Source organism: Lepidothrix coronata, unplaced genomic scaffold (assembly GCF_001604755.1).
Source record: "Lepidothrix coronata isolate B3197 unplaced genomic scaffold, Lepidothrix_coronata-1.0 Scaffold104, whole genome shotgun sequence".
Taxonomy (NCBI): Eukaryota; Metazoa; Chordata; class Aves; order Passeriformes; family Pipridae; genus Lepidothrix; species Lepidothrix coronata.
The window spans coordinates 1,648,813-1,673,814 of NW_016690284.1; the positions used below are offsets into that span (position 1 = coordinate 1,648,813).

Genomic DNA, 25,002 nt, shown 5'->3' on the forward strand with positions numbered 1-25,002 from the left:
TGTACCTGCTCTCAAAGCCAACAGTGCCTTAGAAATCCCAGTAAGCTCAGAATAACTGTACTGATATTATCAGCAACACATTCTCTTCCTAATGCATTAGCCTGGCCTCTAGCCTCTAAGCAGTCCAGACTTAACAGCAAAGAATGAACTCTTAATGATGTTTAAAGTATCAGGCTGTAGCATCTAAGCTATTAATTTCCTCAACCCAGAAATTTCTGGTTCAAAACTGAATTAGAAATTTCTAAACAAAACTAAAACCAAATAGCAATGCATATTGCTCTACCTTCCATTTCGAGTTCACTCTGATCGCATCTGCTTCACTTTGAATGCATAGACATATGTAAGAAACAAGACAGTCTCTTGGACATGCAAGTGGAAAACTGTTTCTTGACTTCACATCCTAAAAAGAAGACTATCCCACTTTTCCTTTGGCCTAGAGTATGGCCTTGGTGAAAGCTTATTCCCTTTGACCCCTGACGCAGTGAGCTCGTGATGTGGTGCTGACTCCTTCTTTTGGTAACTTAAAGAAAACCTGACAATGATCAGATACAACAGGGAGACTCCAAAAATTCTGCAGGAAAAAAATGCCCGGAATTTTAAAATTCTTAATGAATTTTTATATTTTTCATAAAAAATAACTTAAGGATTTTTGAAGCAGCTACACAGTAAAAAATCTTGCATTTTGAAAGAAGCACAGTTCCGTAATGCAAACCACTTTTGAGCTACACTGCAAACACAACATGTTTTTCAGTCTTACTGCAAAACATTTCACCACTTCTACATTCAAGATCTGGGAAGTTTTCTGGGTTTTACAGAGGGCTTGCTAAGAACCTACAACAACATCTGCAGCAGCTGATCACCCTCTTCCTACCTAATTCGTAATGTGCAGAGAGCTGTGCTCTGCTCTGCTTCCCTAACTGCATTTTCGTTTAGATACAAGCCATGGTTTCAGGTTTCACAGTTATGTTGCTTGGGAGCTGCTCAAAGTGAGTAGGTAAACGTAAAACACTGCTGAAGCTCAGTGCTTTTGATTATGCTGTTGACAGACATACTGTGACAACAGAGAGACAAAGTTCATTTGCAACACTGCTCATGCAAAACGAAGACCATAGAAAGTTTGTGATTATTGCTCTCCTTGAGTCTAGATTCCACTTTTAGAAATGACAGGGTAAAATCTTTTATTAATTTTCTCTTCTTTTCTTCTCCTCATTTCTCCTGATTCTCCTTCCAGTTAGATGATAAATCTCTCTTTTTCATCTTTGCACAAAAGAAATCACCTCCAAAAAAAAAAAGGTGCATGAAGGGAAAAGGGGAAAATGGAGACCTAATTCGCCATCCTTTTTAAGATCACTTTCCTGATGGTTGCTCATACATCATGAGAAACATGATCAAAGTAGATGGAGAATTTGTCCTCTTTTAAGCAGAACTTCTTATTGATCTCAATTGGAAAATCTTGTTTCCAGAACAGATGAAAAGACTACTTATGGGTGTTAACACCTATTCAACGCCTTATATTCTCAAAATGTCATAGAGTTGACATATTAAGTCCGAGACATGATACCTGGTAGGCAATTTTTCCCATTCTATGTATGTAGAAACAAACAGATGAAGGAAAATGAAAGCAAGAGTCTAAATCTACATTTAAAGTTGACAGCTGAAAAATATTAAGCATAAGTAATAGTCTTATTCCCAAAAGAAAGACCACAGGTTTCATCCAAAGTACTTCAGTATGTAAAGTTTGTAGGACTGAGCCTTATTGTGTCTAAATATGAGGTTAGATATTTGTAAAGCTTCATCTGGGCAGTGCTGACTGGCATAAGTGATTTCAAACTACAGATGGGTAATCCTACACAGAAGCCTATCCTTATGTAAAGGGGAACACAAAAAATTAATTCTCAATTGAACTACAGTTGCAACTTTTCATTGTCTGATAAAAAGCTTTAATGATTACTTCTGCTTTTAATAAGAAGTATTAACCTGAGCCAGTTAGTTTTACATTGCATGGTATCATTTCATATGCAAGAAAAAAGCAATTGGAACAGATGACATGTAAGATAGTAATAATTTAAAAGATTTCATAACTCATTTATATTTGAAAGAGTGGGCAAAAAAAAATGTGTAGAATGATGAAAAGGTAGAAGTTTACTTGAAATGTGACTATTTCCCAAACTAACAAAATGATAATTTCATAAACCAATTTTTCAATCTGAAAAATAATTACATCATACATGGTATATAAAACATCAGTTTCATAAAAAATCCAAGGCAACAAAGTCTTGCATTCAGATAGTAGAGGTTTGCAGGTTTTCTCTTCAACATCTGCAAACAAGGCACATCATTGTTCCAAATGGACACATTTTGGGAGGGTTTAGTTTCAAGTGGAAACCAATGACTTCAGGAATGTTCATTATTAAAATGAACCTTTTAGGATACTATTTCAAAGTCTTCCTAGCAGCTTTGCTATGAAATGCTTGGTATTTTGTTTATCTCTATTAATAGTGAATATTTATTTTAACATTTAGTAATTAAAGCTTTCAGGAATGACTGAAAGTTTTCTATGTATAAAGTATCATGAACTATTATTTTTATTTGTTTATATATTTTCTATAATGAACTATTTAGATGACTATCTTAAGTAGTCAACTTATTAACTTTTGCACCCATGTAATGCAACCAAATGATGAAGATTCATTGAAAGTGCTTCTTTCTGTGGACCAAGATAGGTCTAGAAAATAAAAAGATAAAAGTGCTTGCTCCAGTATAATACCTATTTTTTCAAATTCAAACATTATCCTTACTGAATAGGTTTTACATCTGTGAGCTGCTAAGGAAATATTATTTGAACAGTTAGGACTTTCAGCTCAAAGAGAAATTTCAGTACATTAAAGGAAATAATCAAGGAAAATGAATTTAAATATCAATTTGCAATGGTTTTTATGTACTTTTCCTTCCTAATGCACAAAACCAGCAAGCGGCCCTCAGAAAATCACCTGCAAAGAAACACTCAGTGTTGGCTTCCTTCAAGATCCATGTCATCTATAATGTGTATTAAGTTTACCTGTTTCCTTGGGCAGATGAATAACTGTCTCATGTATATTTCTATCAGGATGGCTGAATTAATTTTTAAATTGCAGTGATTTATTTTTTTCAGTTCTGTAAGCCATACTAGCAGTTTAATTTAAAATTTTGTCCACATATTTTAGCACAGTTAGATGATAAACCCTTGACCAATTAAATGTAATGCTTCAAAAACTTCAGTGTCAGGGTTTCCTCCATAGCTTTAATGTTCTTGTGGAATGTCTTAAAAATTCTGAAAAATTTTCTGTCTTGCTCACTGAAAAATTTGGTCTTACATGCATATTCTGTAGTTACGGTGCATGTAATTATAGCTGGAGAATGAAGATGTGAGCTAAAAGACTGAGAGAAATTTAATTCAAAAGGTCTTGTGGAACTCACAGGTTGAATTATTGAAAAATGGCCAAAGAAACAATACTGAAATGAGGAAGGAATGAAACTGACCTTATACTAATCACATGAGCAAGATGACTCCTTTGGAGTGGGGCCCACACAGGTGATGTCATTGCACTTGTACTAAACCATTTACATTGTGTGGGATTTCATATGCTGCAATCTGATTTTCATGATAAACGCACAACTTCTACTATATTCCAGTTGAACATCATTCATCAGTTCTAGGAACTTCAAAGATTGACTCTGCTATTTCTCAGAGGTGTACTGTTTCTCAGTATAATGCTGCTGAAACAGGAACAGTTTGGGTTCTCTCAGAGAAGGAGAAAAACAAATGTCCTTAGAGGAATGCTGAATTGCTAAAAACTACATATGAATGCTTCTCCAGATTTTGTAGTTGTTTTCAAGCAGATCCATGAAAGTTAAGTTCTTGGCAGATCTATGTGATCATCACTTCTATAGTTTTCAGTTAAATATATGGGGGACCAATAAAAGTAGACAACATCATGAAATGTAATAATACATAATACAGTTCATCTGTGCAATCACTGGCATCACATCATGACACACAGTGACTGCCACCCCACCCTGAACAGTGTCATCAGATATCATCACCTATTTTTAGTTTCATCTATCTTAGAAGCAGAGGGTTTGCTCGAGTTACAATTCTCTTTTATCCCCTTACACCTTAATACTGAGTTGTTGCATAACTTTATTCAGTGTGGCACTGAGGTATGAAAAGAAAAATCTTCTAAGATTTAAATCCAAATTCTGCAGTAAATAGCCATGACACCATGTGATTTAAAAAAAATACAAATCCTCAGTTATTTATAACTTTGGAAGCTGCTGTATCATCTTGCCATCAAGTAAGAACAGCAACAGACTTGTTCTAACAGCTTTGCAAAGACAGTTAAGACATTTACTGTCCTTGGGAGTGGGGCTTTATTGTTAATTACTTTGCCAAAAGAGTGTTATGATAACTTTGACAATGCACCTCAAATTCCTCCTTTCTCTCTGATTGTCTTACCCAACTGAAAGAGTCATGTCACTTTGTGGGTACACAATCCATCATAGAACAGAACCTCAACAAGGACTGCACATACATAACCCAAAATATAAATAGTGAGAATTTTCTTACATATCTCTTTTTTTTCCCTCCTAAATTCTGTACAGAGCATCCTTTCATTGGTCACCATACAGCTCAAAATATTCTCCCTAGCTGAAGCCCCAGTGACTTCACTTCCTGGCTGAAGGCCCCCCAACTGACTTCACCTCTACATGTATGATCCCACTGAGGTCAGCACAGATGGGGTTCTCCTCTGGAAGCAACAGCATGGTTGTGACCTCACATGGAAAGCTGCCAGAAAAATGACTTCTCTTCTTTTTCCTAAGATCTCAGATATTTATTATAAAAGAGTACAGTTGGTATTATTTTCTGAACTAGAGAGCACATGTGTGGTTCAGAATTATTGATTCTTAGCTGACGTAAATATGATCTCCTCTCAGGGAAAATTGCTGTAATGGGACATAACAGAGGAATTTACCAGCCTGTCATGCATTCACAGGCCCAGACAGGAATTTCTCAAAGACTGACTTGACTGAAAAATGGTAACACATCAATAGTCCAACTTTCCTTAACAAGATATTTGTTATCTACATAAGTTTTATTCAGGACTAGGTGAAAATTTCTAATCCACAACAATGCCAACACCAAACTAGCATCCCTGAGTTTTCAAGCAGACGTGGTGGATGGTTTAAATTCTTCTCCCACACGTGACTAAGACTGCTGTGTCAAAGGTACATCCTTCAGCATCTAACATTTAACGTTACTTCATGCCCTGTGAATACTTATGTACAAAACCCATTAAAACAGCTTTCCTGGGAAAGAACAAACAAAGAGAAAGGGGTGAGCTGATACTTCTGAGAAAGCAGAATTCAAACTCCTATTTTAAATCAGGCAGTACAAGGTTTTCTGCAGTGCAGGCACATACCCCTAACACAAATGTAACAACCACCATGTGCAAAGCTTTTCTCTTCTCAAATGACAACGCAAAGCCTAACCTTTGCCCTAATACAGACCAAAAGCTCTGAAGGTTAGATCTCAGAAAGCTTTGTTGCATGGGAAAACTATTTGCATTTGCTTATTCTTCTTTTATTCAGCACCTGAATCATGGTGCCAAATTAAGCAAATATGGCAAGCTGCTGTTTATCAGGACACAGTAATGAGCGGGAAGACTTTGTTCTGTGGGGGCGGTGTCTTCCTGACATTACTTTGATTCTTGAAATGACAGTTAAAAAGAAAAAAAGAATACATTTCAGTTTAACTGCTCTCGCAAAGCAGGTAGATTTTGTTACTTATGTTCTAAGAAATACAGCAACAGTGAATAACTGTTGATCTGAAAAGGAATTTGTTCAGGATTCACTCTAGGTCCCCTGGGCTGTCCGCCAGAACTGTTCTATGGAGACTTCTGGCCACAAAGAAATGAGCTGCATTAATTAAAGATAATTAAAGAACATCAGGGTCTTCATGCCAGCTCTGTGGGGGAAGGCTGAAGTTCAGGGTCTCTATGAACAGCTTCTCACTAATGTGGCTTCTAAATCTTTCAGTCTTGTCCTGAGCCTGTGAGATAGAGTCTGATTCTTCTGTTCTACTTAGTTGGGTGTGCATTTTGTAATGTTTGGAAAACAACCTGTGCCACCATGCTGGGCAGCTCCATCCTTAGTTCCCAGTGTGACTCATCCAATCTAATGGCTGCACTAACTCTTGGTTAGTGACAACTGGAGACCCTACTTCTAGCAAAAGTTCTGGTATTACTCTTACAGCCCTGCTCACAGTGTTAATTTAAAATGCATAGGATAAATATTTGTAACCCTCAGTTTTAAAAAGAAGTTGAAAAAAATGCTTTGTGTCTATAACTGAATGGAAATCAGAAAAAAATTGAATAAACAGCAAACAGGCAAACAAATAAAAATAATTCCTCCATTAATTACTTAAACCATAAAATGTATTTTTTAAAACATAAATTGTCATTTTTTGTTTCCAGCCTTTGTCAGGGCTTCTTAAAATTTTAGCTAGCAAAGCTCTTCCTGTTTTTATTTAATCAAAATATTTGCTGGTGTAATTGGCTGAAAATTCTGCCTTTCTATATTGACATTGTATATTGGCATATTTCTTTTAAAGAGATACACAAATTTGCACCATTTGAGGATCTTGGCCTGATCTTGGATTTCCTTAACTATAGGCTAACAGGTAAAAACCAGAATATGGCAGCTGACAAGAAAGTACATTTTTTGCTACTGATATGTTCCTAATTTCTGAGTGGAATTAATGGTAACACAATGCATAGTTGCATGCAGACTCTGTGTTTTTAGGAAGGCTTTTTGTCTGTAGAGAAAGTCAACTCTGAGCTTTTTCATATCTTCTGTCTCAGGAAAACCAGCCTTATATGTATTCAGAACTGCTGAAGCACAAGCCATACTGTGTTCTAGACACAGAAAGTACAAGGGCAAACTATGTATCTACAAAATTACATGAATGTACCTGATGTACTGCACATGCACAGCGTGGAATTACTCAGAGCATCCACTGTCAGCTACTTTAGAGCTCTAAATCACACCATTGGGCATCTCTCTTTCCCACTAACTACAACAAAAATTTAAGAATCAAAGTTTGATCTGTTGAATTAAATCTAAGAGAAATGGTTAAGGCAAACTAACAGAGGTGAAATGTGTATAACTGCACACAGTTAGACACAGGACGCAACAGGCTAAAATTACATGACCGAAAAAAGTATATATAGGGACAGAATATATTCTTTGCTTCCTGTGCTCAACACAGACAGCAGTGCATTAAGGGGAAAAAAAAAATTAAAAAAAGAAAAAAAGAAGAAAATCCCATAAAAATGTAACACAGTAATAATTTTTTATTTCAGTCCTTATTTCTCTCATACACTGAGAGGAATGTCCTCTGTCCACCATATAATTTAAAATGTTGATTTTAAAATGCAATCAGTATTTCTTACACATTCATAGTTGTGAACACCTGTTGCTAGAAGAGAAAAACAGATAGCCTCCTTCAGCTACTATAAAACTTAAACATTTGTCAGTTGGCATTGTCAAAGAGTGACTAAAAGCTGTTGAGGAAAAACCCTAACCCAAAAGTTTGAAATACAGGTGATCTAGAGGAGAATCAAAGACATTTGGAATATCTGCAAATAGGTCTTTCCTTCAAGGAGGTCACAGTGGGTATGTGGGTCTGACTTCAGAAATCTACATTTTTATGTGAGCTTTTCAAAGGCATATTTTGAGTGCCTCAGAAACAGCTTCTACTGTTGTTGAGCTTCTCTTATGCAGTGAAAGGAGTTTGTTGAAGCAGTAGTCTTTGCAGAAATGGAGTCACAGCAATTTCTTTTTTTTTTTTTCACAGGGATTTGTGTCCTGTCAGATATTTCAAATGTATTTACAGATATTCTTGTCAGATGCAAGACCATCTCAAATGTTACAGAAAGCTAGTGACAAGCCTTAATATTAGGGCCATCATACAGTTCAGAGACTTGGTTCTTCAAAAAAATCATGAGACGGAGCCTCAGGTACTACTAGCTGCCACACTACTGAAGTCATCCAAACCTAACAGAAAACGCTAAGTCTGGGAGAAGCTTTTGGAGTCCAAATTCAGATCTAGGTATAAAATCATTGCAGCTCCATGTAAGAACATTTAATTCTGTCATTTTGCATAGTGTTCAACTTTATAAACAAACTTTAAAATGCATCAAATTCCAGGGTCACAAACTTTAAAATACCTCAAATTCTAGACTCCTGCTGTGATTAGTCATTGTGAAAGGCAAAAAGGAAAAAAAAAGTGTGGTTACTATAGATTATGATTTAATATATGCAATATCATATATATAATATTTTGGTGGCCCTCAAGCTGTGGCCATGAAGTTACTGTCAAGAACAGGACATCAACACCTCATTTATAGGAAATCAGGACTTAAATGTCTGTTAAGAATATGTTCCCTGACACAAGTTAAAGCTGTATCTAAGCAGTTTTGAAAAACAAATAAACTCAATACAGAAAGCATTCATCCTGCTCTTTATCGCTGGAGAATAGAGAATATAATTTTAATTTCTGTCCTGTACGGAAACATAAATTGTACACAAGCATAAGTTAAAGTTTTAAGGGGTTGTCTGATGCAGAAGTGCCATGTTATTTCTGAACAGAAGAGAAGATTCCGTCTGAAATTAACCTGATACTAAATGCTTCAAAAAGCCAACACTTAAGAAAGAAAGAAAGGAGTGGACTTACTCTTTTTCGGGGCACTCTTCTGGTATCCTCGTAGTTCCACATGTGGGGGTCTGTTGGGCTTTGGTGGGTTCGGAGCCATCTTGACCACTGGGCCCCAAACCCTTCGCTTGGGGCATCTTGAACTCCTGTCCCCATCCTCTTTCTCTTGTGATTCATCTGATGACCTTTCTGCACCAAGTGCTGTATTGATTTTATGAAACTTAGGAGAAGAATCTGATCCTTCCTGGTTGACTTTCTTGGCAATGGTGGTCTTGGTAACACTCATTCCCTTTTCTTCAGTCTCTTCCTCCACGTTTTTCGAGGTGCCTTGAAATAAGCTCTGTGAGCGGCCAGCAGGCTTCAGAGATATTTTAGGAAGATGACTGCCTGCAGCTTCTGCAGCTGAGTTATTTTCACTCATTTCCTTTACTTTCTTAAGTGAGTGTGTATTTGTTCTAGGGCCTGACAGACTACTTTGAAGAGAACCACATTTATTAGAAGTGTCTGTATTGTTAGAGACCTCAATGTTAAAAGACGGTTTTTTAAAGAGAGAAGGCTTGGGTACATTTTCCTGTGCTGCAGACATTAGCTTTTTCTTAATTCCAGTTACTTTTGGAAATGCTGGTTTTGCCTCACTCTTCTGTGATGCCAAATCTGAATTTGGTTTTGCTCCCAGAGTATTTTCTTCATTATCAGGAGGAGCAGAGCTGGGGAACTTGTTCCTTGCAGGTTTTGGACATAGAGGCTTTGGGTCTCTTGCCGAGTCACAGGTTTTGATGGGGAATTTAGTGCCTTCAGTTTTTCCATAATTTTCTCTGTTAGTTGGCTGAAGATGAACACCAAACCTTTGTGCCACTGGGTTCAAATGTAATGGCTTTGGATCATGCTCTCTTTTGTCATCAGTTGAAGGCTTGACTGCCAGAGGAGGCTTAGGATGAACAGTTTCATGAGAGGTACTGGGTCCTGGAGTACACATTGTATTTCCTTGACTTGCTAGTTTCTCAAATGCTGCTTTCCTTTCCTGTTGTAATCCTTCAGGAATTTCTTCTCTTGGGATTTTGAAGGGTTGACTTTGAGCAGGATCATCCTCTCTGTCTTCGCTACCCTTCTCAAATTTTTCCATGAGTAACCTCAAATGTGACTTCCTACGCTACAAGCACAAAGAAGAGAAAAACAAAGAGGAGCAATGAGAAAGTCCTGTTACAATGTTCACACATACTGTACTTTAAAGAGTTTCCTGGTCTGAGGCTTGTGGTACTGCTGATTGGCTAGCACATCTTCCTGTAGGGTTAAGAGAAGCTGAGCATTTTGTTATATCCTTGCCTTGATGATACCATCTTTTAAAATTTTCATTCAGGCACTGCCTTTAGAGAGTGCCCATGTAGCTCCTTTTGGGCTTATTATAATTTCTGTTTATATCTGGAATTGGGAACTGGACATATAATAAATGTAAAAAAATACTACTTTAAAATTAATATATACCTAAAAATTTGAGTGTCTATGGTGAGAAGTACAGACTGTACTAGGACCTGGGTAATGTACCATATTAGGGTTATTCCTGCCAAGTCTTTGGAGAACTGCAAGTTCCTTCGTGAAAACAAAAATTATTCTGATTTGAGGGGGGTGTATGTGAGTTTTTCTTTCCATTCTCAGCAGTGTTCTTCCCTGCTGCTCCCCCCACCCTTGCTTTGTCCGTCTTTCTCTTCTCCATTTTGTATCTGAAAAACATATATGTGGATGGAAAATGAAAATATGTGAAGCAAAATGGGAAGAAATAACAAACAATGCACCCAGATATTTTCAAAGATACTGAACTTCTTGGGGGAAAAAAAAAGTTGAACAATTCCAAGTGGATAAAATGCAGCTTCATTCAGAAATAAATATTTGAATTGATCAGCCCTATTGAGCAACTTTCTGGACCAGTCCTTAATATGAACCGAAAACAAAAGCTCAATACATTTGAATTCAGCACAAGTAAAACCTAACACGGTGAAGGATGGGAGCAAAGGGAGTGAGCTGGTCCTGTTGTGCTGGGCTGGGGCTACCTTTGGGCTCCAGGGGCCTCCTGAAAGAGGGAGTCCTTTCCCAGCTGACAGTGGCAGCAGGTATGCAGCTATGGCAAATACACTGACATATCCAATTCACAACTTGTTTGAGTAGGATCTGGATTTTGTGTGTGAGTTAAAATGTAAAACTAATAGCATAAAGCGGGAATGTTATTAATAGGAAGGCTTCTGAATAATTTGTTTGTAAACAAGGAAGTATCACTACAAAGCATAATAAACAGGTGTTTGAAAAAAATTTAAATATTGAGGAATGAACTGTGTCTTCAGTCAGTACAGTTCAGCGTGTGTTCAGCGATTTTTTTAAATTTCATTAACAAGAGCTTTTCAATTGGGCTTTTGCTCCTTTTGCCTTCCATTTGATTGTATCACATTACATAAATGGCCTGTCATGTTGGAGTAGTTGTACCTAAAGTTGTAACCTGAAGTTAACTTTCTCAGTCTTTCAACATTACCAAGAAATTCAGTCTCTCCAAACTGCTTGTGTTGTTGTACAAATTACTCACATTTAATGCAGCCCAAACAAGATTGACATAATAAAATTTATACCCAGAGCACCACGTTGTTTCTTTTGCACATATAGAGAAGGGAGGAAGTGCACATTTACTATGGAAATTATCAGGTTTAAGCCATCCACTGCTGTTTGATGCATATGCACTCACACACACACACACACACACACACACAGAGAATTCCACTGCAGACATACACATATGCACCACTAATCATTTAAGATTTCTCCCAAAATACCTTGCAAAACACTGATTTTACCCCCTTAAACAGAAAGTTAAGCCAATAGAAAGGTAAGAGAGAATAATAAAGCCTTTTGTCTTTGATCTCTTTTGATTTTGAACTAATGCATGTTTTGGGGTTTTTTAAGTTCTATAACAAAACTAAACCAGTAGAGATAATGTAATTTTACTTCATATCTGAAGTCTTCAGAGCTTGAACACCTGTTTGGTCTCCCACAACGTTCAGCATGTAAAACTTTGAAAGCTGGGAATGAGGCCTTGAAGAAGTTTATTATTATATATATGGTTTCTGAGAAGTTTTCTACATCTTTTTAATAACAAAATTACATGAATTACATTCATACATGCTTTAAAATGCACTGAAACATTCACTACTGCCATGTTATGATTGCCACTGGATTTTTTTAAATAAGTTTCTTCCCAACTCTGTGAACAAACCTTGTCCTTGTCATACATATTTGCAAGCTCTTCAAGACTAAAAAGCTGCTGGACATGTGGAAGGGTTTACAATCAGCAATAGACCCTCTTTTGTTTAGTTAAAATGAGTAGTAAATGGTAAAGGGAACACTAGGAGTCAGAAGAGAGTAAGAAACTTGGTGAAATCTTTCTGCTTCTCTTTAACGTACCTCACCGGTTTCTGCCTTCATAAGCTACACTATATTAGAGGCCATGTTGTGGATTCTAATGCACAACCTGACAGGCTAGATAGACAGATTGGGAACTGGCAAAAAGAGAAAATCTTTTTTTTGTGGCTCTGCTCATAGAGTAATCCCCGCAGTTCCTGTGTTTCCCTTCTCAGAAGTGACAGCAGTTACCTATTTCGTTATCACATACAGTAGGCTGTAAATCAAGAAATGGGAACTTGAACAGATTCTGAAGTGAGATTAAGTTCCCGCTACCCTTGCTCTCTAAAGTGCAAACTGCCTGTGCAGCAGAGGAGCCTCATGCAAGAAATATTTGGATTATTTTCTAACCTCTCTCTTTGTTCTCTAGTGGGAAATTCAGTGCAAAATATTTTTGGCTTTTCAGCTTCTGATATGAACTGGAAGCAGCATGTAAGGAGCACAGTAAGATTTGCTTTGATAAGATGTTTGCATTATTCAAATATGTTTGTTCAAATCTAGAGCAATCCCCAGGTTTTAGTTCCCATGCCACACATTCCTTTGTATACACAATGCTTTTCCAGCCTGCCACTGCCTTCAGTAGAGACTCGCACAGGTACCAAGATACACTTGTACAGAATTCTTTCACAATGAGATCTTAATTACACCTCAGTGTTAACAAGTGTAATTCTCCATAATTTACAAAACAACTGCTCATTTCTGTACAGAAGTGCAGTGTAACGAGAACACAGAAAGTATGAAGGTTCCAACTACATTATTCCTGAATTTACTATGAATATTTCTGTCTCAACTAGAAGCTTGATTGAAAAATATTTGTTTTGCCTGGGAATACATATACTCTTATTATCTACTTTCCTGTCTTGGTGAAAGCAAAAGATCATTTCACTTCAACTTCCCCTAGAGGCTACTCTTTCTTCAAACAGCAACACTGGATCAGTGAATGGAATAGCAGATGTGTGTGCATAGGATTATCAATCAGGCAAATGAAATATATGTAACAGTTGACTGTACAAGGAATTGTGCAATTCTTCAAAATGCATGCAGATCTGATTTATAAAGGAAAAAAACCCCATCTGTTCACTTCTCAACTGTAACTTTTTCCTTTCTATTCCCCAATGATAAGATCTAAACAGGCCTTTCAAAAACCCATAGTCTTTCAGTAGAAGTAGACCTTGATGAGTTTGCTAGAGAGTAATGAAATAAAGATTAGAAACCTATCCCTTTAAGAAGAAAAGTGTTTTTCCTCATGAATGCTGTGACAGTGAAATAACCAGAGAAACTGTTAACCAGTAAGGGAATTGAGCTCTAATCCACAGACACGATATATGGAATAAGGAACTGGACAGAAAAGACAAGGAAAATTACGTATGAAAGTTATAGAAAAATACAGATCTGAAAATTATTTTGCAACCTTATGGAGGCCTGATATAACTTCTACTGGACTTAATGAATTTGAGGCAATGTAGCTGCTTGTTTGGATGTTAGTGCTATTCTGAATTAGTGATAAATTATTGCTTGACTGTTTCCTTTTCCAGACAGAGAGGCTTCAGAATTACCATTATGCAACTTTGTTGTTTCCAGAAGAGTTAAATAATTTCCACACTGCTTTTCTTCGTCTTGAGTCTAACTGTAATTTCTAGTTAAAGACTCACTCTAAGAGTAAGCGCAGCATTTGGAAAGTGGAGTTGAGGTTTTGCAATGCTCTGTACCTATGAATGTAGGTAGCAAAAATATGAAAAGAAGGCAGAAAACCAGAGTTTGCCCAAGCAAGACTTTCTCATACAATGGTTGGTATAAAGAGAAACCAGCCCTCATCCGACAGAGGCAGGCTATTTTGCTGCCTGGAGTTTTTATGAAAGGCAGATCTCTAGGGTGGAAAGGATAGACAGAAATCGAAGGGATTCTCCATTGAGAGGCTTACAGCCTCTATGTTACCCTGAAAGTATTTCAAACATCCCTGTAGCACCAACAAGACAAAACCAGCTCATATGTGAGAGTGTGCAGTTGTCAAAATTACACAAGACAGTGTTCCAGCCTGATCACAGTGTATTCTGTATCTTGTCCATTGTGCATTGCTCTGCACCTTGGTACCACTCTCTTGTCACTTTTACTCACCTTCTATTTAATCATGAGACCAACTACTCATATGGCAGTGACATAAACGGACAGTTCCAGATGAGTTTGAGACCAGGACTAGTGAGGGCACAGGGCTGGATCAGAACAGCCAGATGACATCCCAGCTTAGTCCCAAACTACTGCTGTCACAGGCTGTGCATGAGGTCTAAGCATCAATCTATGCATGATCATCTCTATGTCCTCATCTATGTCCTCATCTCATCCTATGTCCTGATAAGCTCACCACAAAGTTTCTCACTTATTGATTATTTTTGGTACCTATCTAAGTCAAAATCAGAAAAACTATCAATCATTGGCAACTCAGTCTTCAACAACAGAAACCTGGTGTTTTTAATTTTCCATAAAGAGCTTCCATCCAATAAAACCAGACTGTTTAATAGCCCTTCTGAAAAACAATTACATTTCTCTAACATGGCTTTGTATAAACACAGAACTACATTAAACTTAATAATTTTCTTTTTTTTTAAAATATTTTTTTCTCATATAGTTTTTTTATAAATTATTTATTTCAAAATAATTCAACTCTCTAGTGATCTGCCCAGAAATGTAACAAACAGATCTCTCTTCGCTCAGAACCCTATTCATATACAGTGCATACAGTGACTTATGAATGTCTTATTTGACTGGTTATCCCACTAAGGTGGATGTAACAGCTCTAAGTTTCAAGGAAGAAAAACTCGGGTTCCTGTCACTGCAAAGTTCCTACCCTTATTTCTAGAATTTCAGAATCCCAGAAGATTTTAAAGGAAATTTAATGCAGTTTTAAGGCATTGAGTACCATTTAGACTCATAGCTGGAAACAAAAATATTTTCCATGGCCAACTACTAACAAAGTACACAAAGTGATATCTCAGTCCAGAATATGGTATATTACAAAAATACCCCACCCACAAAGCAAGAAGGCATAAATAATGCAAAAGGAATAACAAAAAAAAACTGCCTTTGAGTGATACCATTTATGCTATTATTCAAAATGCAAAGTTGACTTAAATTAGGACCACTCAGTAAAATTTCAGCAAACAAGACTTTGAGAGATGAAAGTATGTTTTGTCAGCTTAACATCTTTTCAGCTTCTAAATGAATTCCAAGTAGAATCTACAAATAAATTTCCAGTTAATTAAATTATATGTAATATCTTGTACTGATTCTATTTCTTCTGGAACTTTGCACATTTATTTCAAAGAAAAACATATACAACAGTTTACCTGGATATCCCAAAGGTCTCCAGTATTTTGATACAGGCAGAAAAACTGGCTCCCTCAATGTGACAATCCACGGGTGTTTCAGCTTAACAGCCTGGTCTGTTCACTAAGAGGAGTTCTGCTTCTCTCAGAGGGTTTGCATAAGAATGTCGCTTGTGGTTTTCATTATCATGAACAGTAGAGAGAACTGCTCTCTTCAGGATATTAGGCAAGAAGTGGTGTAGGAAAAGGGAACTAAAGTGTGTTCAGACTGGTTGGCTGCTGCCATCAGCAGTATGCACCATGTGATATTCAAAAGTATTGCATTTTCCCCATATTGTGTAGTCCCGTGAAGCTCTATGGGTGCACACAAGCTTAAGTCTTTACAGAATAGCATCTAAGGAAACGTGTGTGGCAATTACAGGCATAAAGATTGGGCTGACCTCAAGTCTAGTGCCCTGCTACTACTAAGAATCCTGCATACATTCCCACTCATCAGGTGTTGGCTGACGTGTTTATTTGCTATGATCTATGCCAGTAGGATCTCGAGAGATTCCACTCGCCAGTTTTTTAAAATTTCTGCAGTGTGGAGACACATCTTTTTTAAAAACTATGATCATACATTTCTTCTGTCCTTCTTCAGAAGGGTGCTTGTTACACAAGTCAAAGAGTTGGAAGGATGATATAGAATGGGAAAGCTGACATTGAGAAAATAAGCTTCACAAGAAATTCTAAACTTGTATTTGTGCTGAAGGTAAACCCAAACCACAAAGGCGGAACCCCCTACAAAATACAGCTCAGTGAAGTTGCTGGAGCTCTACACAGGGGTAAGATTGCAGAAGAAAACTGTGTGTCTTTGAATTAATTAAAGGCTGTTCTGCACAACCTTCTTAGTATTTTTGAAAGGATTTGGGTTGTCAAAGTAAAACATTGGAAGTGCATTATGTTTCCAGCTTTATTTTACTAAAACTTCTATCTTAGTATGTTCAGAAATTTATTAGAGTGCGGGATGGTACTTATTTGAGTTAAAGACACTGCTACGTGCCAAAGATAACTGATTTTTTGGTTACATAACATGATGGTTTTTTTTTCGTAGTGGTAGAAATGCAGTTCTTTATGCTATTCATTCTGCTAAACACTATATTTTATTTATAAAATAATATTTTTTTTGTGAAAATAAACAATCATCACAGATGATAAAGCATTTATTATTAATACTAGGGCAGATTAGACTTTGTGGCTTGCTATTATATCTGGCAGTCTTAAGACAGTTTGACTCTTTTAAGATGCTAACTGTAGCAATACAGTCATTTTGCATGGGTAAAAACCACTGCAAGTGTTTGCTCACAATATCAGCTCTAGACAAATCATGCAACGATCAAAGAACTAGCTCATCTCTGCAGCTCTGAATGCTAGACAGTTCCTGCTGCCTTCTCTTTTATCCAGTACACACAAATAAGTATAACCCTGACTGACAGAATGCTGCTGAGAATAAAAATTGCAAAAAACACAATGAAAATAACAGTTTATACTGCGAAATTACTGTGAAAGTTGCCCATCTGCAATGCTCATATGCTTCATTTTACACTTGCAGGTGCAGCAGCTTCCTGAAACTTCTCTGGTTTTTTTCCACGTATTTCTTTGAAGGATGTTTGTGAGTGATATAGAGAAATTAGTTATTTTTAGGTGAAGAAAGAATATGAAGGAATTAATACTTTCAGGAACAGGACCCTCAAACCTGAAAGCAATGTGAAGTTATTCTGCCTTTTTTATTTTTCACAAAAACAACAGCAGCAGCAACAAAATCACAAGATAATGTTCAAGCAAGACCAGAATATCAATAATAATAATGTTTTCTCATCTATAAACATGCCATCTATAAACATGCCATACACTCTCTGTGTAGAACACAGCCACCATCTAAATCCCAGCACAGCAATGGAGTGTTATTGTTACAAGGTGCAAATTTTATGACTGCAACTTCAAATATGTTTTTTTATCAGACCATTTATTCAACTGTTTCCATGTACCTTTGGGAAAAGTGCCTGCTTTGGAATTAAATTTATCAAAAACCAAAGAAAGAAAAAAGGAAAGAAAAAGAGTCAGAACACTGGCCACTAGGGAAAAGTGTGGCCAGCAGACTGAGGAAGGTGATCTTCCCCTTCTTCTCAGCCTTAGTGAGGCCACATCTAGATTACTGTGTTCAGTTCTGGTCTCCAAGACAAGGAGGTACTGGAGTGGGTCCTGTGGAGGCCACAAAGATGATGAGGGTCCGGAACATCTCTCTTAAGGGGAGAGACTGTGGGAGCTGGGCCTGTTTAGCCAAGACAAGACTAAGAGGATATCTCATTAATATGTATATCTCAAAGGCGGGTGCCAAGAGGATGGTGACAGACTTTTCAGTGATGCCCAGCAATGGAACAAGGAGCAGTGATCATAAACTAAAACACAAGAAGTTCCACCTCAACATGGGAAGAAACATAGCATTGAGCAGAGCACTGGAACAGCTGCCCAGGGAGGTTGTGGAGTCTCCCTCCCTGAAGACATTCAAAAGGCACCTGGAGGAGTTCCTGTGTCATCTGCTCTAAGTGACACTGCCCTGGTGGGGAGCTCCACTAGATGATCTCCAGAGGTTCCTTCCAACCCTAAGGATCCTGTGACTCTATGATTCTGTGAGTATCACTGAGTTTCTCTGCTATAAGTGCTAGTCCACCTTTTTGAGGTGCCTTGTTTTCATCTACTGATGTTGTCCCATGCACTGAAAGGGTTTGAAAAGTCAGGCATTTCCATCTGAACACCTCTGGCTTTCCAATTCAATGGTCACAAAGACTATCATAGTTGGAATCTTGTTACCTTCACAGCTGTGTTAATACTGCTGCTGGAGTTGGTGTAAACTGAAGTGACATGATACACACATATACAAAAAATCTTTTTCTTTTCATATTGCTCTTAACCTTCTTCATTTCACTGACCTTAAGTATATTACATGATCCTAGATCAGGTGAGGCGGCATAACAGAATTAGTGGTGAGTGAGCATGAGAGAAGAAAAAGGCAGAAATGATTGGCTGGAGCAGATAATCTTTAAACCAGGTATATATGGGGAAGGAGGTAGAGGGAAGTATGTGGGAGACCACCTTTAGATGGGTACATTAATATCATTAAAGCAAACTTGAAAATCTTCTTTGTAAGGTGGAATAATGTTGTTCTATAATATAACAGTGCACGCAAATACGCGGAATATTGACAAGAGAAAGTCAATGCTAGGAACATTTTTCAGTGCAATTTTGCTTCCTGCCTCCTCCTCTCTCTCACAAGGCTTTTGCCTCCTGGTGAAAGACTGGACACAACAGCAAAAATGACATATTTCTCCATTGATAATCTCTATACATACTTGTACTGAAAAAGCTACAGAGTACCTGCTTTCATGCTGCTTCTGGGAGTAATATTTTGAGTACATAAACCTCGTCAGAAGGCAAGTCAAAGAGTCTGAAGTCCTACCTTACAACGCTGTGCCACTCCCCAGGGTCAGGAAATCTGGGGAGAAGTACCTCCTCACCATGGCAGTGATCCTTTTACAGCATCACTTTGAAAAGTAACTGATTTTCAGTAAAAACTTGATGTTCCTGAACACTGTCAGGATCTTCTGCCTGCAATTGCTACAGCACGCGATGAGAACCAAAGTTTCTGGCAGTGTCAGGCTGCATTATCTTTGTGTCTGCAGGCAGGCCTAGACTTCCTGAAAAATGTGCTGCGGCATTTCCATTGTATTGTAAAAAAATTGAAGGTAGTTTTAGCACTTCTGACTGAAATTTGATGTGGTCATGTGTGAATTAACTGCATTCCCTTGTGTCTATCATGCTTATGGGAACAACTGGTCTTTCCAGATGCTCTTTGGGGACAACTGACATGCAGGATTCCCTGGCTCCTCAAGTTAATGCTATGGATCTATCAAATAGTTGAAAATCAGTACAGACTGGGGTAGAGATGAAGGATGGAGGAGCAGGGAAGGGCTACTGGGAGCTGAGCACCAGCAGTTTGTGTGGGGAAAGGATCTCTGGCAGCTGGGGACAGTCCGCCCTTGTGAGGTTGTGGTCCCTCAGCCCCCCTCCCCTGTGCCCCTCAGGAATGACCATGCCTGTGCCCTGCCTTCCCCCACCATCGGCTCACTGGGCCCTGACTGTGCCCCCTCGCTGAGACTCACCCTGTCGTGGAGGGACCCAGGGCTGGCTGGAGCCAGCGCAAGCCTGAGAGCATGGGCATGGCTCAGCAGCGCCCTGGCACCAGGGCGAAGAGAGAGAGTCTAAACTAGGGAAGGAGATATTAGGCAGTAAGAGTGGAAGGAAACTTTCTCAAGGAAGTTGCTTCAGTTTCCTCCCCATATACCCTCATGTAAGTGGTTGGGCAGGGGATTATCTGCTGGTTCCCCCTCGGCATCCCCCCCAGCTGCTGATATCAGGAGGAAGAGGAAGTGCAAAAGCAAGAGGAACAGACATGTTTAGAGTATTGTACCTTTTGACCAGTCACAGAACTGGCCAAACCTCAGAAGGTTCTCTCATGTAGACAGTCTCACATTCTCTATTATTGATTTTCTTGTATGAGCAACACATTTTCAAGGATTGTCAGACATAGAGTTAGGTATCTAGAAAAACATTCAATCTAGAATGTTAAAGTTTAATTAAAAATAAATGCAGCCCTTTATAAGATTTCTTAGTTTTGTATAATTCCAGACACCAGTAATAAAGACAGTGATGTGGCCTAAATAACAACAAAGAGGATGCTCCACCAGCATAAGCATTTCAAAACATAAAGTAACTTCAGAAGCAGTTTTAATCAAAGACAATAAAGTTTAAAAATGAAAACACAGTTTAATCCAAACAGCTTTAAGAAGAATGGTTCAAAAAAAAAAAAAATTCCTAAGGCTTTCTGCCTGGTATTTGCATAATGCCTGACATCCTTTTCTACGTCCCTACCCTTTAGCCTTTTAAAAAACTTTATTTTGACTATCAGTGAATTCTGATCCCTGATCCTTAGCAGGTGGTAGCAAGTTGGTAATAAAAACCTTCTTTAAAGTGACTGATTAGCCTGTGATATAAACCCATAAACAAAAGAAAGTGCAAGTCAGGTTAAATAAGAATGCATTCGTCTGTGCCTCTGTCAATCACAGCAGAGACCTATGATCAGTTTTCCATCTGCTGGAAGTCATTTCGGTAAAGCCAGCTTAGGCAGAGAGTGTACACAAAGTCTTACTAGTATACAGAGTTTCTTTCAAAAAGAACATTTCTTTCTTCTGCCCTACTCTCATGTCTTTTTCCAAGGCTCTTCTGCTAACCTCACCTTTCCTCTTTTTATCCGGTATTTGGAATGTGCTACCTGGGAAACGAGAGATAAGTGGGCCGTGTGTCCCCCATTCCGTCACACACTGTGAGATGAATCGCACCTGCAGTTTGGTGGATCTCACCTCATAACTATGAGGGAAGCGAACCTCTTCACGCAGCTCTGGGTAGAAACACCATGTGTGTTTTTCCTGTGGTGCCCTTCCCGGTTTTCTGCACAACAGTGACCTCCAGTGGAGAAGTCACTGCCGACACAAATCACAGCCTTCCAACATAATTTAGGCAAGCAGAGACTTCTGGAAGTAATTTTGTCCAACTAATCAAAATCAAATAAAAATAGTGGGACTGTTTAAATTGTTGTTTATTTTCAAGCTGCATTTGGCAACAGCAAAAGTTCTGTGTTCAACATATTTACATACGCACTGGCTCTAAACAAACCTTTTGTGAAAGCAGCAAGATACATGAATCATGCCAGGAGAGTGTGCTTGCTGTACAAATTCTAAAGTAGGGTTTTGCAAACAAAAGGTTCCACATATATTTGGGCTCCTTAAATACAAGTTAAAAAATATTACCTCCAAATGTAGCTAAACACACCACAGTCCTCCTTGAACTATACTAATGATTCAGACAGACAAAAATCCCTTTATCTTTTTAGTGACAAAGTCCTGCTGAATCAAAATAAAACAACACAACTGCTTTCTGAAAAGTCTAGTTAGGAGGTGCTGCCCATTCCCATTTCTTGCTCAATGTAACATTAATACTTGACTGTGGAATTCCTTTAGATACACAAAATAATTTGTCATGTTGGCCTTAAAAGAAGCCATCTTCTCTTCCTTAATTTTGAATTTTGAGGCACATACAAACCAGTTTACATGATGGAGCTAAAAAAAAAAGGATTCTGCATCCCCCCAAAAGCAGGAAGTCAGATGCAAATAATTGATTTGAAAACTATTAGAAATAAATTTAAAATTTTGCTGTCACATCCATAGCAGCTATAGTGCTAAATCTTATGCATCCATGTAATAAAAAGAAAATGAATAGAGCTCTGTACTTACCATAGTCATGATATTTCTGTCTCCACAAGTCTGCTGAAGAGGATGTCCTGGACTAAAGTCAAAGACGTTCTTTGCCCTTCGATGTTAATGTCCCTTTTTGCAAAAGTATATGCAATCTAACCAGATTTTATAGGAAAACTTAGCAAATTCTATAGCAAATTCTTGTTTTGCAGGACGACTGCAGAAGAATACAACTGGTCTAAACAAGTATGCTTACCTCAAGGTTATGAGACCTAAGTGACCTTCAAATGGCTTTTTTTGAGGTTACACTGCACTCCTGTGAAGCACAGATGATAACGAGTGGGTTTTATTTGTTCCTTTTATGACTTCAAAGATTGTTATGAAAATCAGGTCTGTGCTGCTGACAAAATTATATAGCTATGTTTTCAGTAATCTTCAACTCAACTAAAAAGGTAAATATATGTTTGTTTTGTCTTTCCTACTCAGGGTTCCTGAATTTTCATGTATTTAGATCCCTTATCAACCTCGTGCATATCTCCTTCTGGCTCAAACTTTCATAGATGTTTAAAATCTGAAGTAATTTTATACCTCTAATAAACTGAACTATATTTCTATTAATTATTTTTTAATTATTCATGTCTCCATAACTGACACTACCAGAAACATAGGGTTGTCCTGGTCTGCCAGGATATTGAAATTCTGCAGTGCTGCAGACTTCCTATGCACAAAAATTGAAGGAATAAAGGGCATATGGCCATAACTACATTGAGCTGGATCTAGAAAAAACCCAAAAACTAAACCAGGGGGCTTAAGAAAAGAGGTAAAGGAAGGAAGAAGAGGAGTGAAGTTTAGCTGACATTTTAGACAAAAGTAATACAACTAACTTGATCCATCTAGACTTAAACAGAATATTTCGTACAATGTCCTTTGTTGAAATTTAAGTGATGGGAACAGGGAGAGGATGTGACCTGTCAGAAGGACTGCAAGGTAAATAAGGAGATTGCTAAAGAAACATCATTTTAGCACTGGGAAGGGAATTACTGAGTTTTACTGGGGTTACTTGCAGTGTTCTGCAAGTAGATAGGCATTGGTCATGGGACTAATCCTGTCTGATCCATTACCTGGATCATGAGTGTGGTTCAAGAGCTGGGCCTATAGCAATGTTATCTGAATGGTTCTACTCCTCCTGGGGACAATCAAGTCATTATACAGGAAGGATAAGAAGAGTTTTTGTATAGAAGTGATAGAAGTTAACCAAAGTTTAATAATAAAGTCATATACTTAGGGCTAAAAAAAGGATTTTTTGCTTTGTGCCAGGGAGATAATGAGTCACTAACAGGACATGCCCATGTGAAAAGAGTGTATAATTTGAGTGCACATTAGGCCAATGATGTTTGAGAGAAGCAGGGAAAGAATTTGTGCAGAGCACTGATGAGAGCTCAGTTAGAGTCTCATGTGCTGTTCTGGTCAACTGTGTTGAGTGATCATGAATTTAAACTGACACAAGTAAAAGTGAAGTCTTTTATTATGACTAGAAGGAGTTCCTGGCTTCTGAAAGGACATTGAAAGAGCTTACCTTGGGTATGTCAGAGACTGAAATGGTTAATGATTTATGCATTCTAGGAGACTTTTGCAGGCTTTTGACTTGCATGATACCTCTGATGAGCAGTCAAGCCCCTCCCTCCCTCCAGAGCTGAAGGTGTGAAGCCCTGAAAAGGCAAGAGCTGAGCTTGCAGGCTTTTGACTGTTGATACATCTGATGAGCAACCAGGCCCCTCCCTCCCTCTGCTAATCTTGAAAGGCAGGAACCAGGCGAGACACAAAAAACTCAGCACAGACCCAAGAGATGTTGGAGGCTCGAGGCATGTCCCGTGACACTAACCATGGATATAACTCATAACTTCTTGGAGTATGGGGGCTTCCCTCCTTCACCCCCAGCAGATCAAGGCCACCACTTCTACTGACAGACATGGAAGCATCGCTGGACCCCGTGGGCGGTGACTATATACATCTGTCCACTCTCAGCTTTTCTTTCTCTTACTCTCTGTTGCTCTTATCCCGCCTTTCTCTCCCCTATGCATTTTCTTCCCCCCCCAAAGGTTATCTCTGTGTCACATTGTTGTATGACAGCACCCAAACTGCTAGCATGCCTGTTGATACAGAATTGTTAAAATAAACCTTGCCAGTATATGTTTTCAGACACCGATTATTTAGTGTCGTTTCACTTTAATCCACCCCAAGGGAATTATTGATAAAAACCTGGGTTACCCCCTCTCCCCTTTTCCTGGGGCAGGTCATAACAGGGTACCTTAAGAAAGTGGAGATGAATGGTTGTGAAAAGATTTGCAAGTATCAGAGAAAAATGATTATTTATACAAAAAATATAGGATTGAAATCAAATGGGTATAAATAGGTTAGGAGTAAATTTAAAGCTGAATTTATATTCATTTTTAGTCATTTGTATTCAGGAATGATCTTTCAAAAAGAGTAGAGGAGGAAGTAGATCAGTAAGGCTTCCACATGCTACATGAGCAATTTATGAAAGAGACTTAATCACAGTAGAGGGAGAATTCTGCTATTAGAAAAAAAATCTGTTTATCAGATAGAGAACAGTAACTGTGCTAATTGTGTGGAAAGATGCTTGGTACCATGTCTATTCACACTGAGTGTTAAATCTTAGACTGTGGTGGGTTTCCCTGCACCTATCCTCTGCATTTTTTTAAGCAGGAATGTTTTTGTGTCCGGCTCCTTAGGAATCACTCTATCTGGCAGGAATTTCGTCATACCTGATAGCTCTGCTCTTGATGAAGATTTCTGCTGTTCTCACTGTGAGATATTAACATTGGATCTTCCACCAAAAGCAGCTTTATTGCAAGTTCACAATGTCTTAAAGAGCCCAAGTATTAGGTCTGAGGCTTTCTGAAATGTCCCAGGAGGACTGAAGCGTTGCTAGGTGCATGTATGCTGCATCCATTGAAAAAATCCTGTGTTTGCACTTGGGAACATGAACCACTGGAAGCCTATTAGGTAGGTGGAAAACTGTTGCCACTCTCATGGTCTGAAAGGAACTGTTAATGGTGGTGGGGAAGCCTTTTCTGTTCTGCCTTTCTAGCATAGGGTGTCAGCACACTTTGACTTTTTGAAT

General features: G+C 38.2%; 1 protein-coding gene across 6 annotated transcripts in view; it reads right to left on the reverse strand.

Moving 5' to 3' along the window:
* FYB (FYN binding protein) overlaps window positions 1-23,652 on the reverse strand; it is a 49,093-nt gene extending 25,441 nt beyond the window's left edge. For 4 of the 6 annotated variants that reach the window (XM_017823604.1, XM_017823607.1, XM_017823602.1 and 1 more), the window contains exons 1-2: window positions 23,434-23,652; window positions 8,774-9,902 (exon numbers count right to left, since the gene is read on the reverse strand). In XM_017823604.1, coding sequence (XP_017679093.1) covers window positions 8,774-9,902; window positions 23,434-23,508 — 1,204 coding nt within the window. In that variant the 5' untranslated portion in view covers window positions 23,509-23,652. Of the gene's footprint in view, window positions 1-8,773; window positions 9,903-15,531; window positions 16,029-20,966 lie in introns of those variants that run through there. The other 2 variants (XM_017823605.1, XM_017823606.1) reach the window with 2 other exon arrangements.
* Between the last annotated feature and the right edge of the window lie 1,350 nt (window positions 23,653-25,002).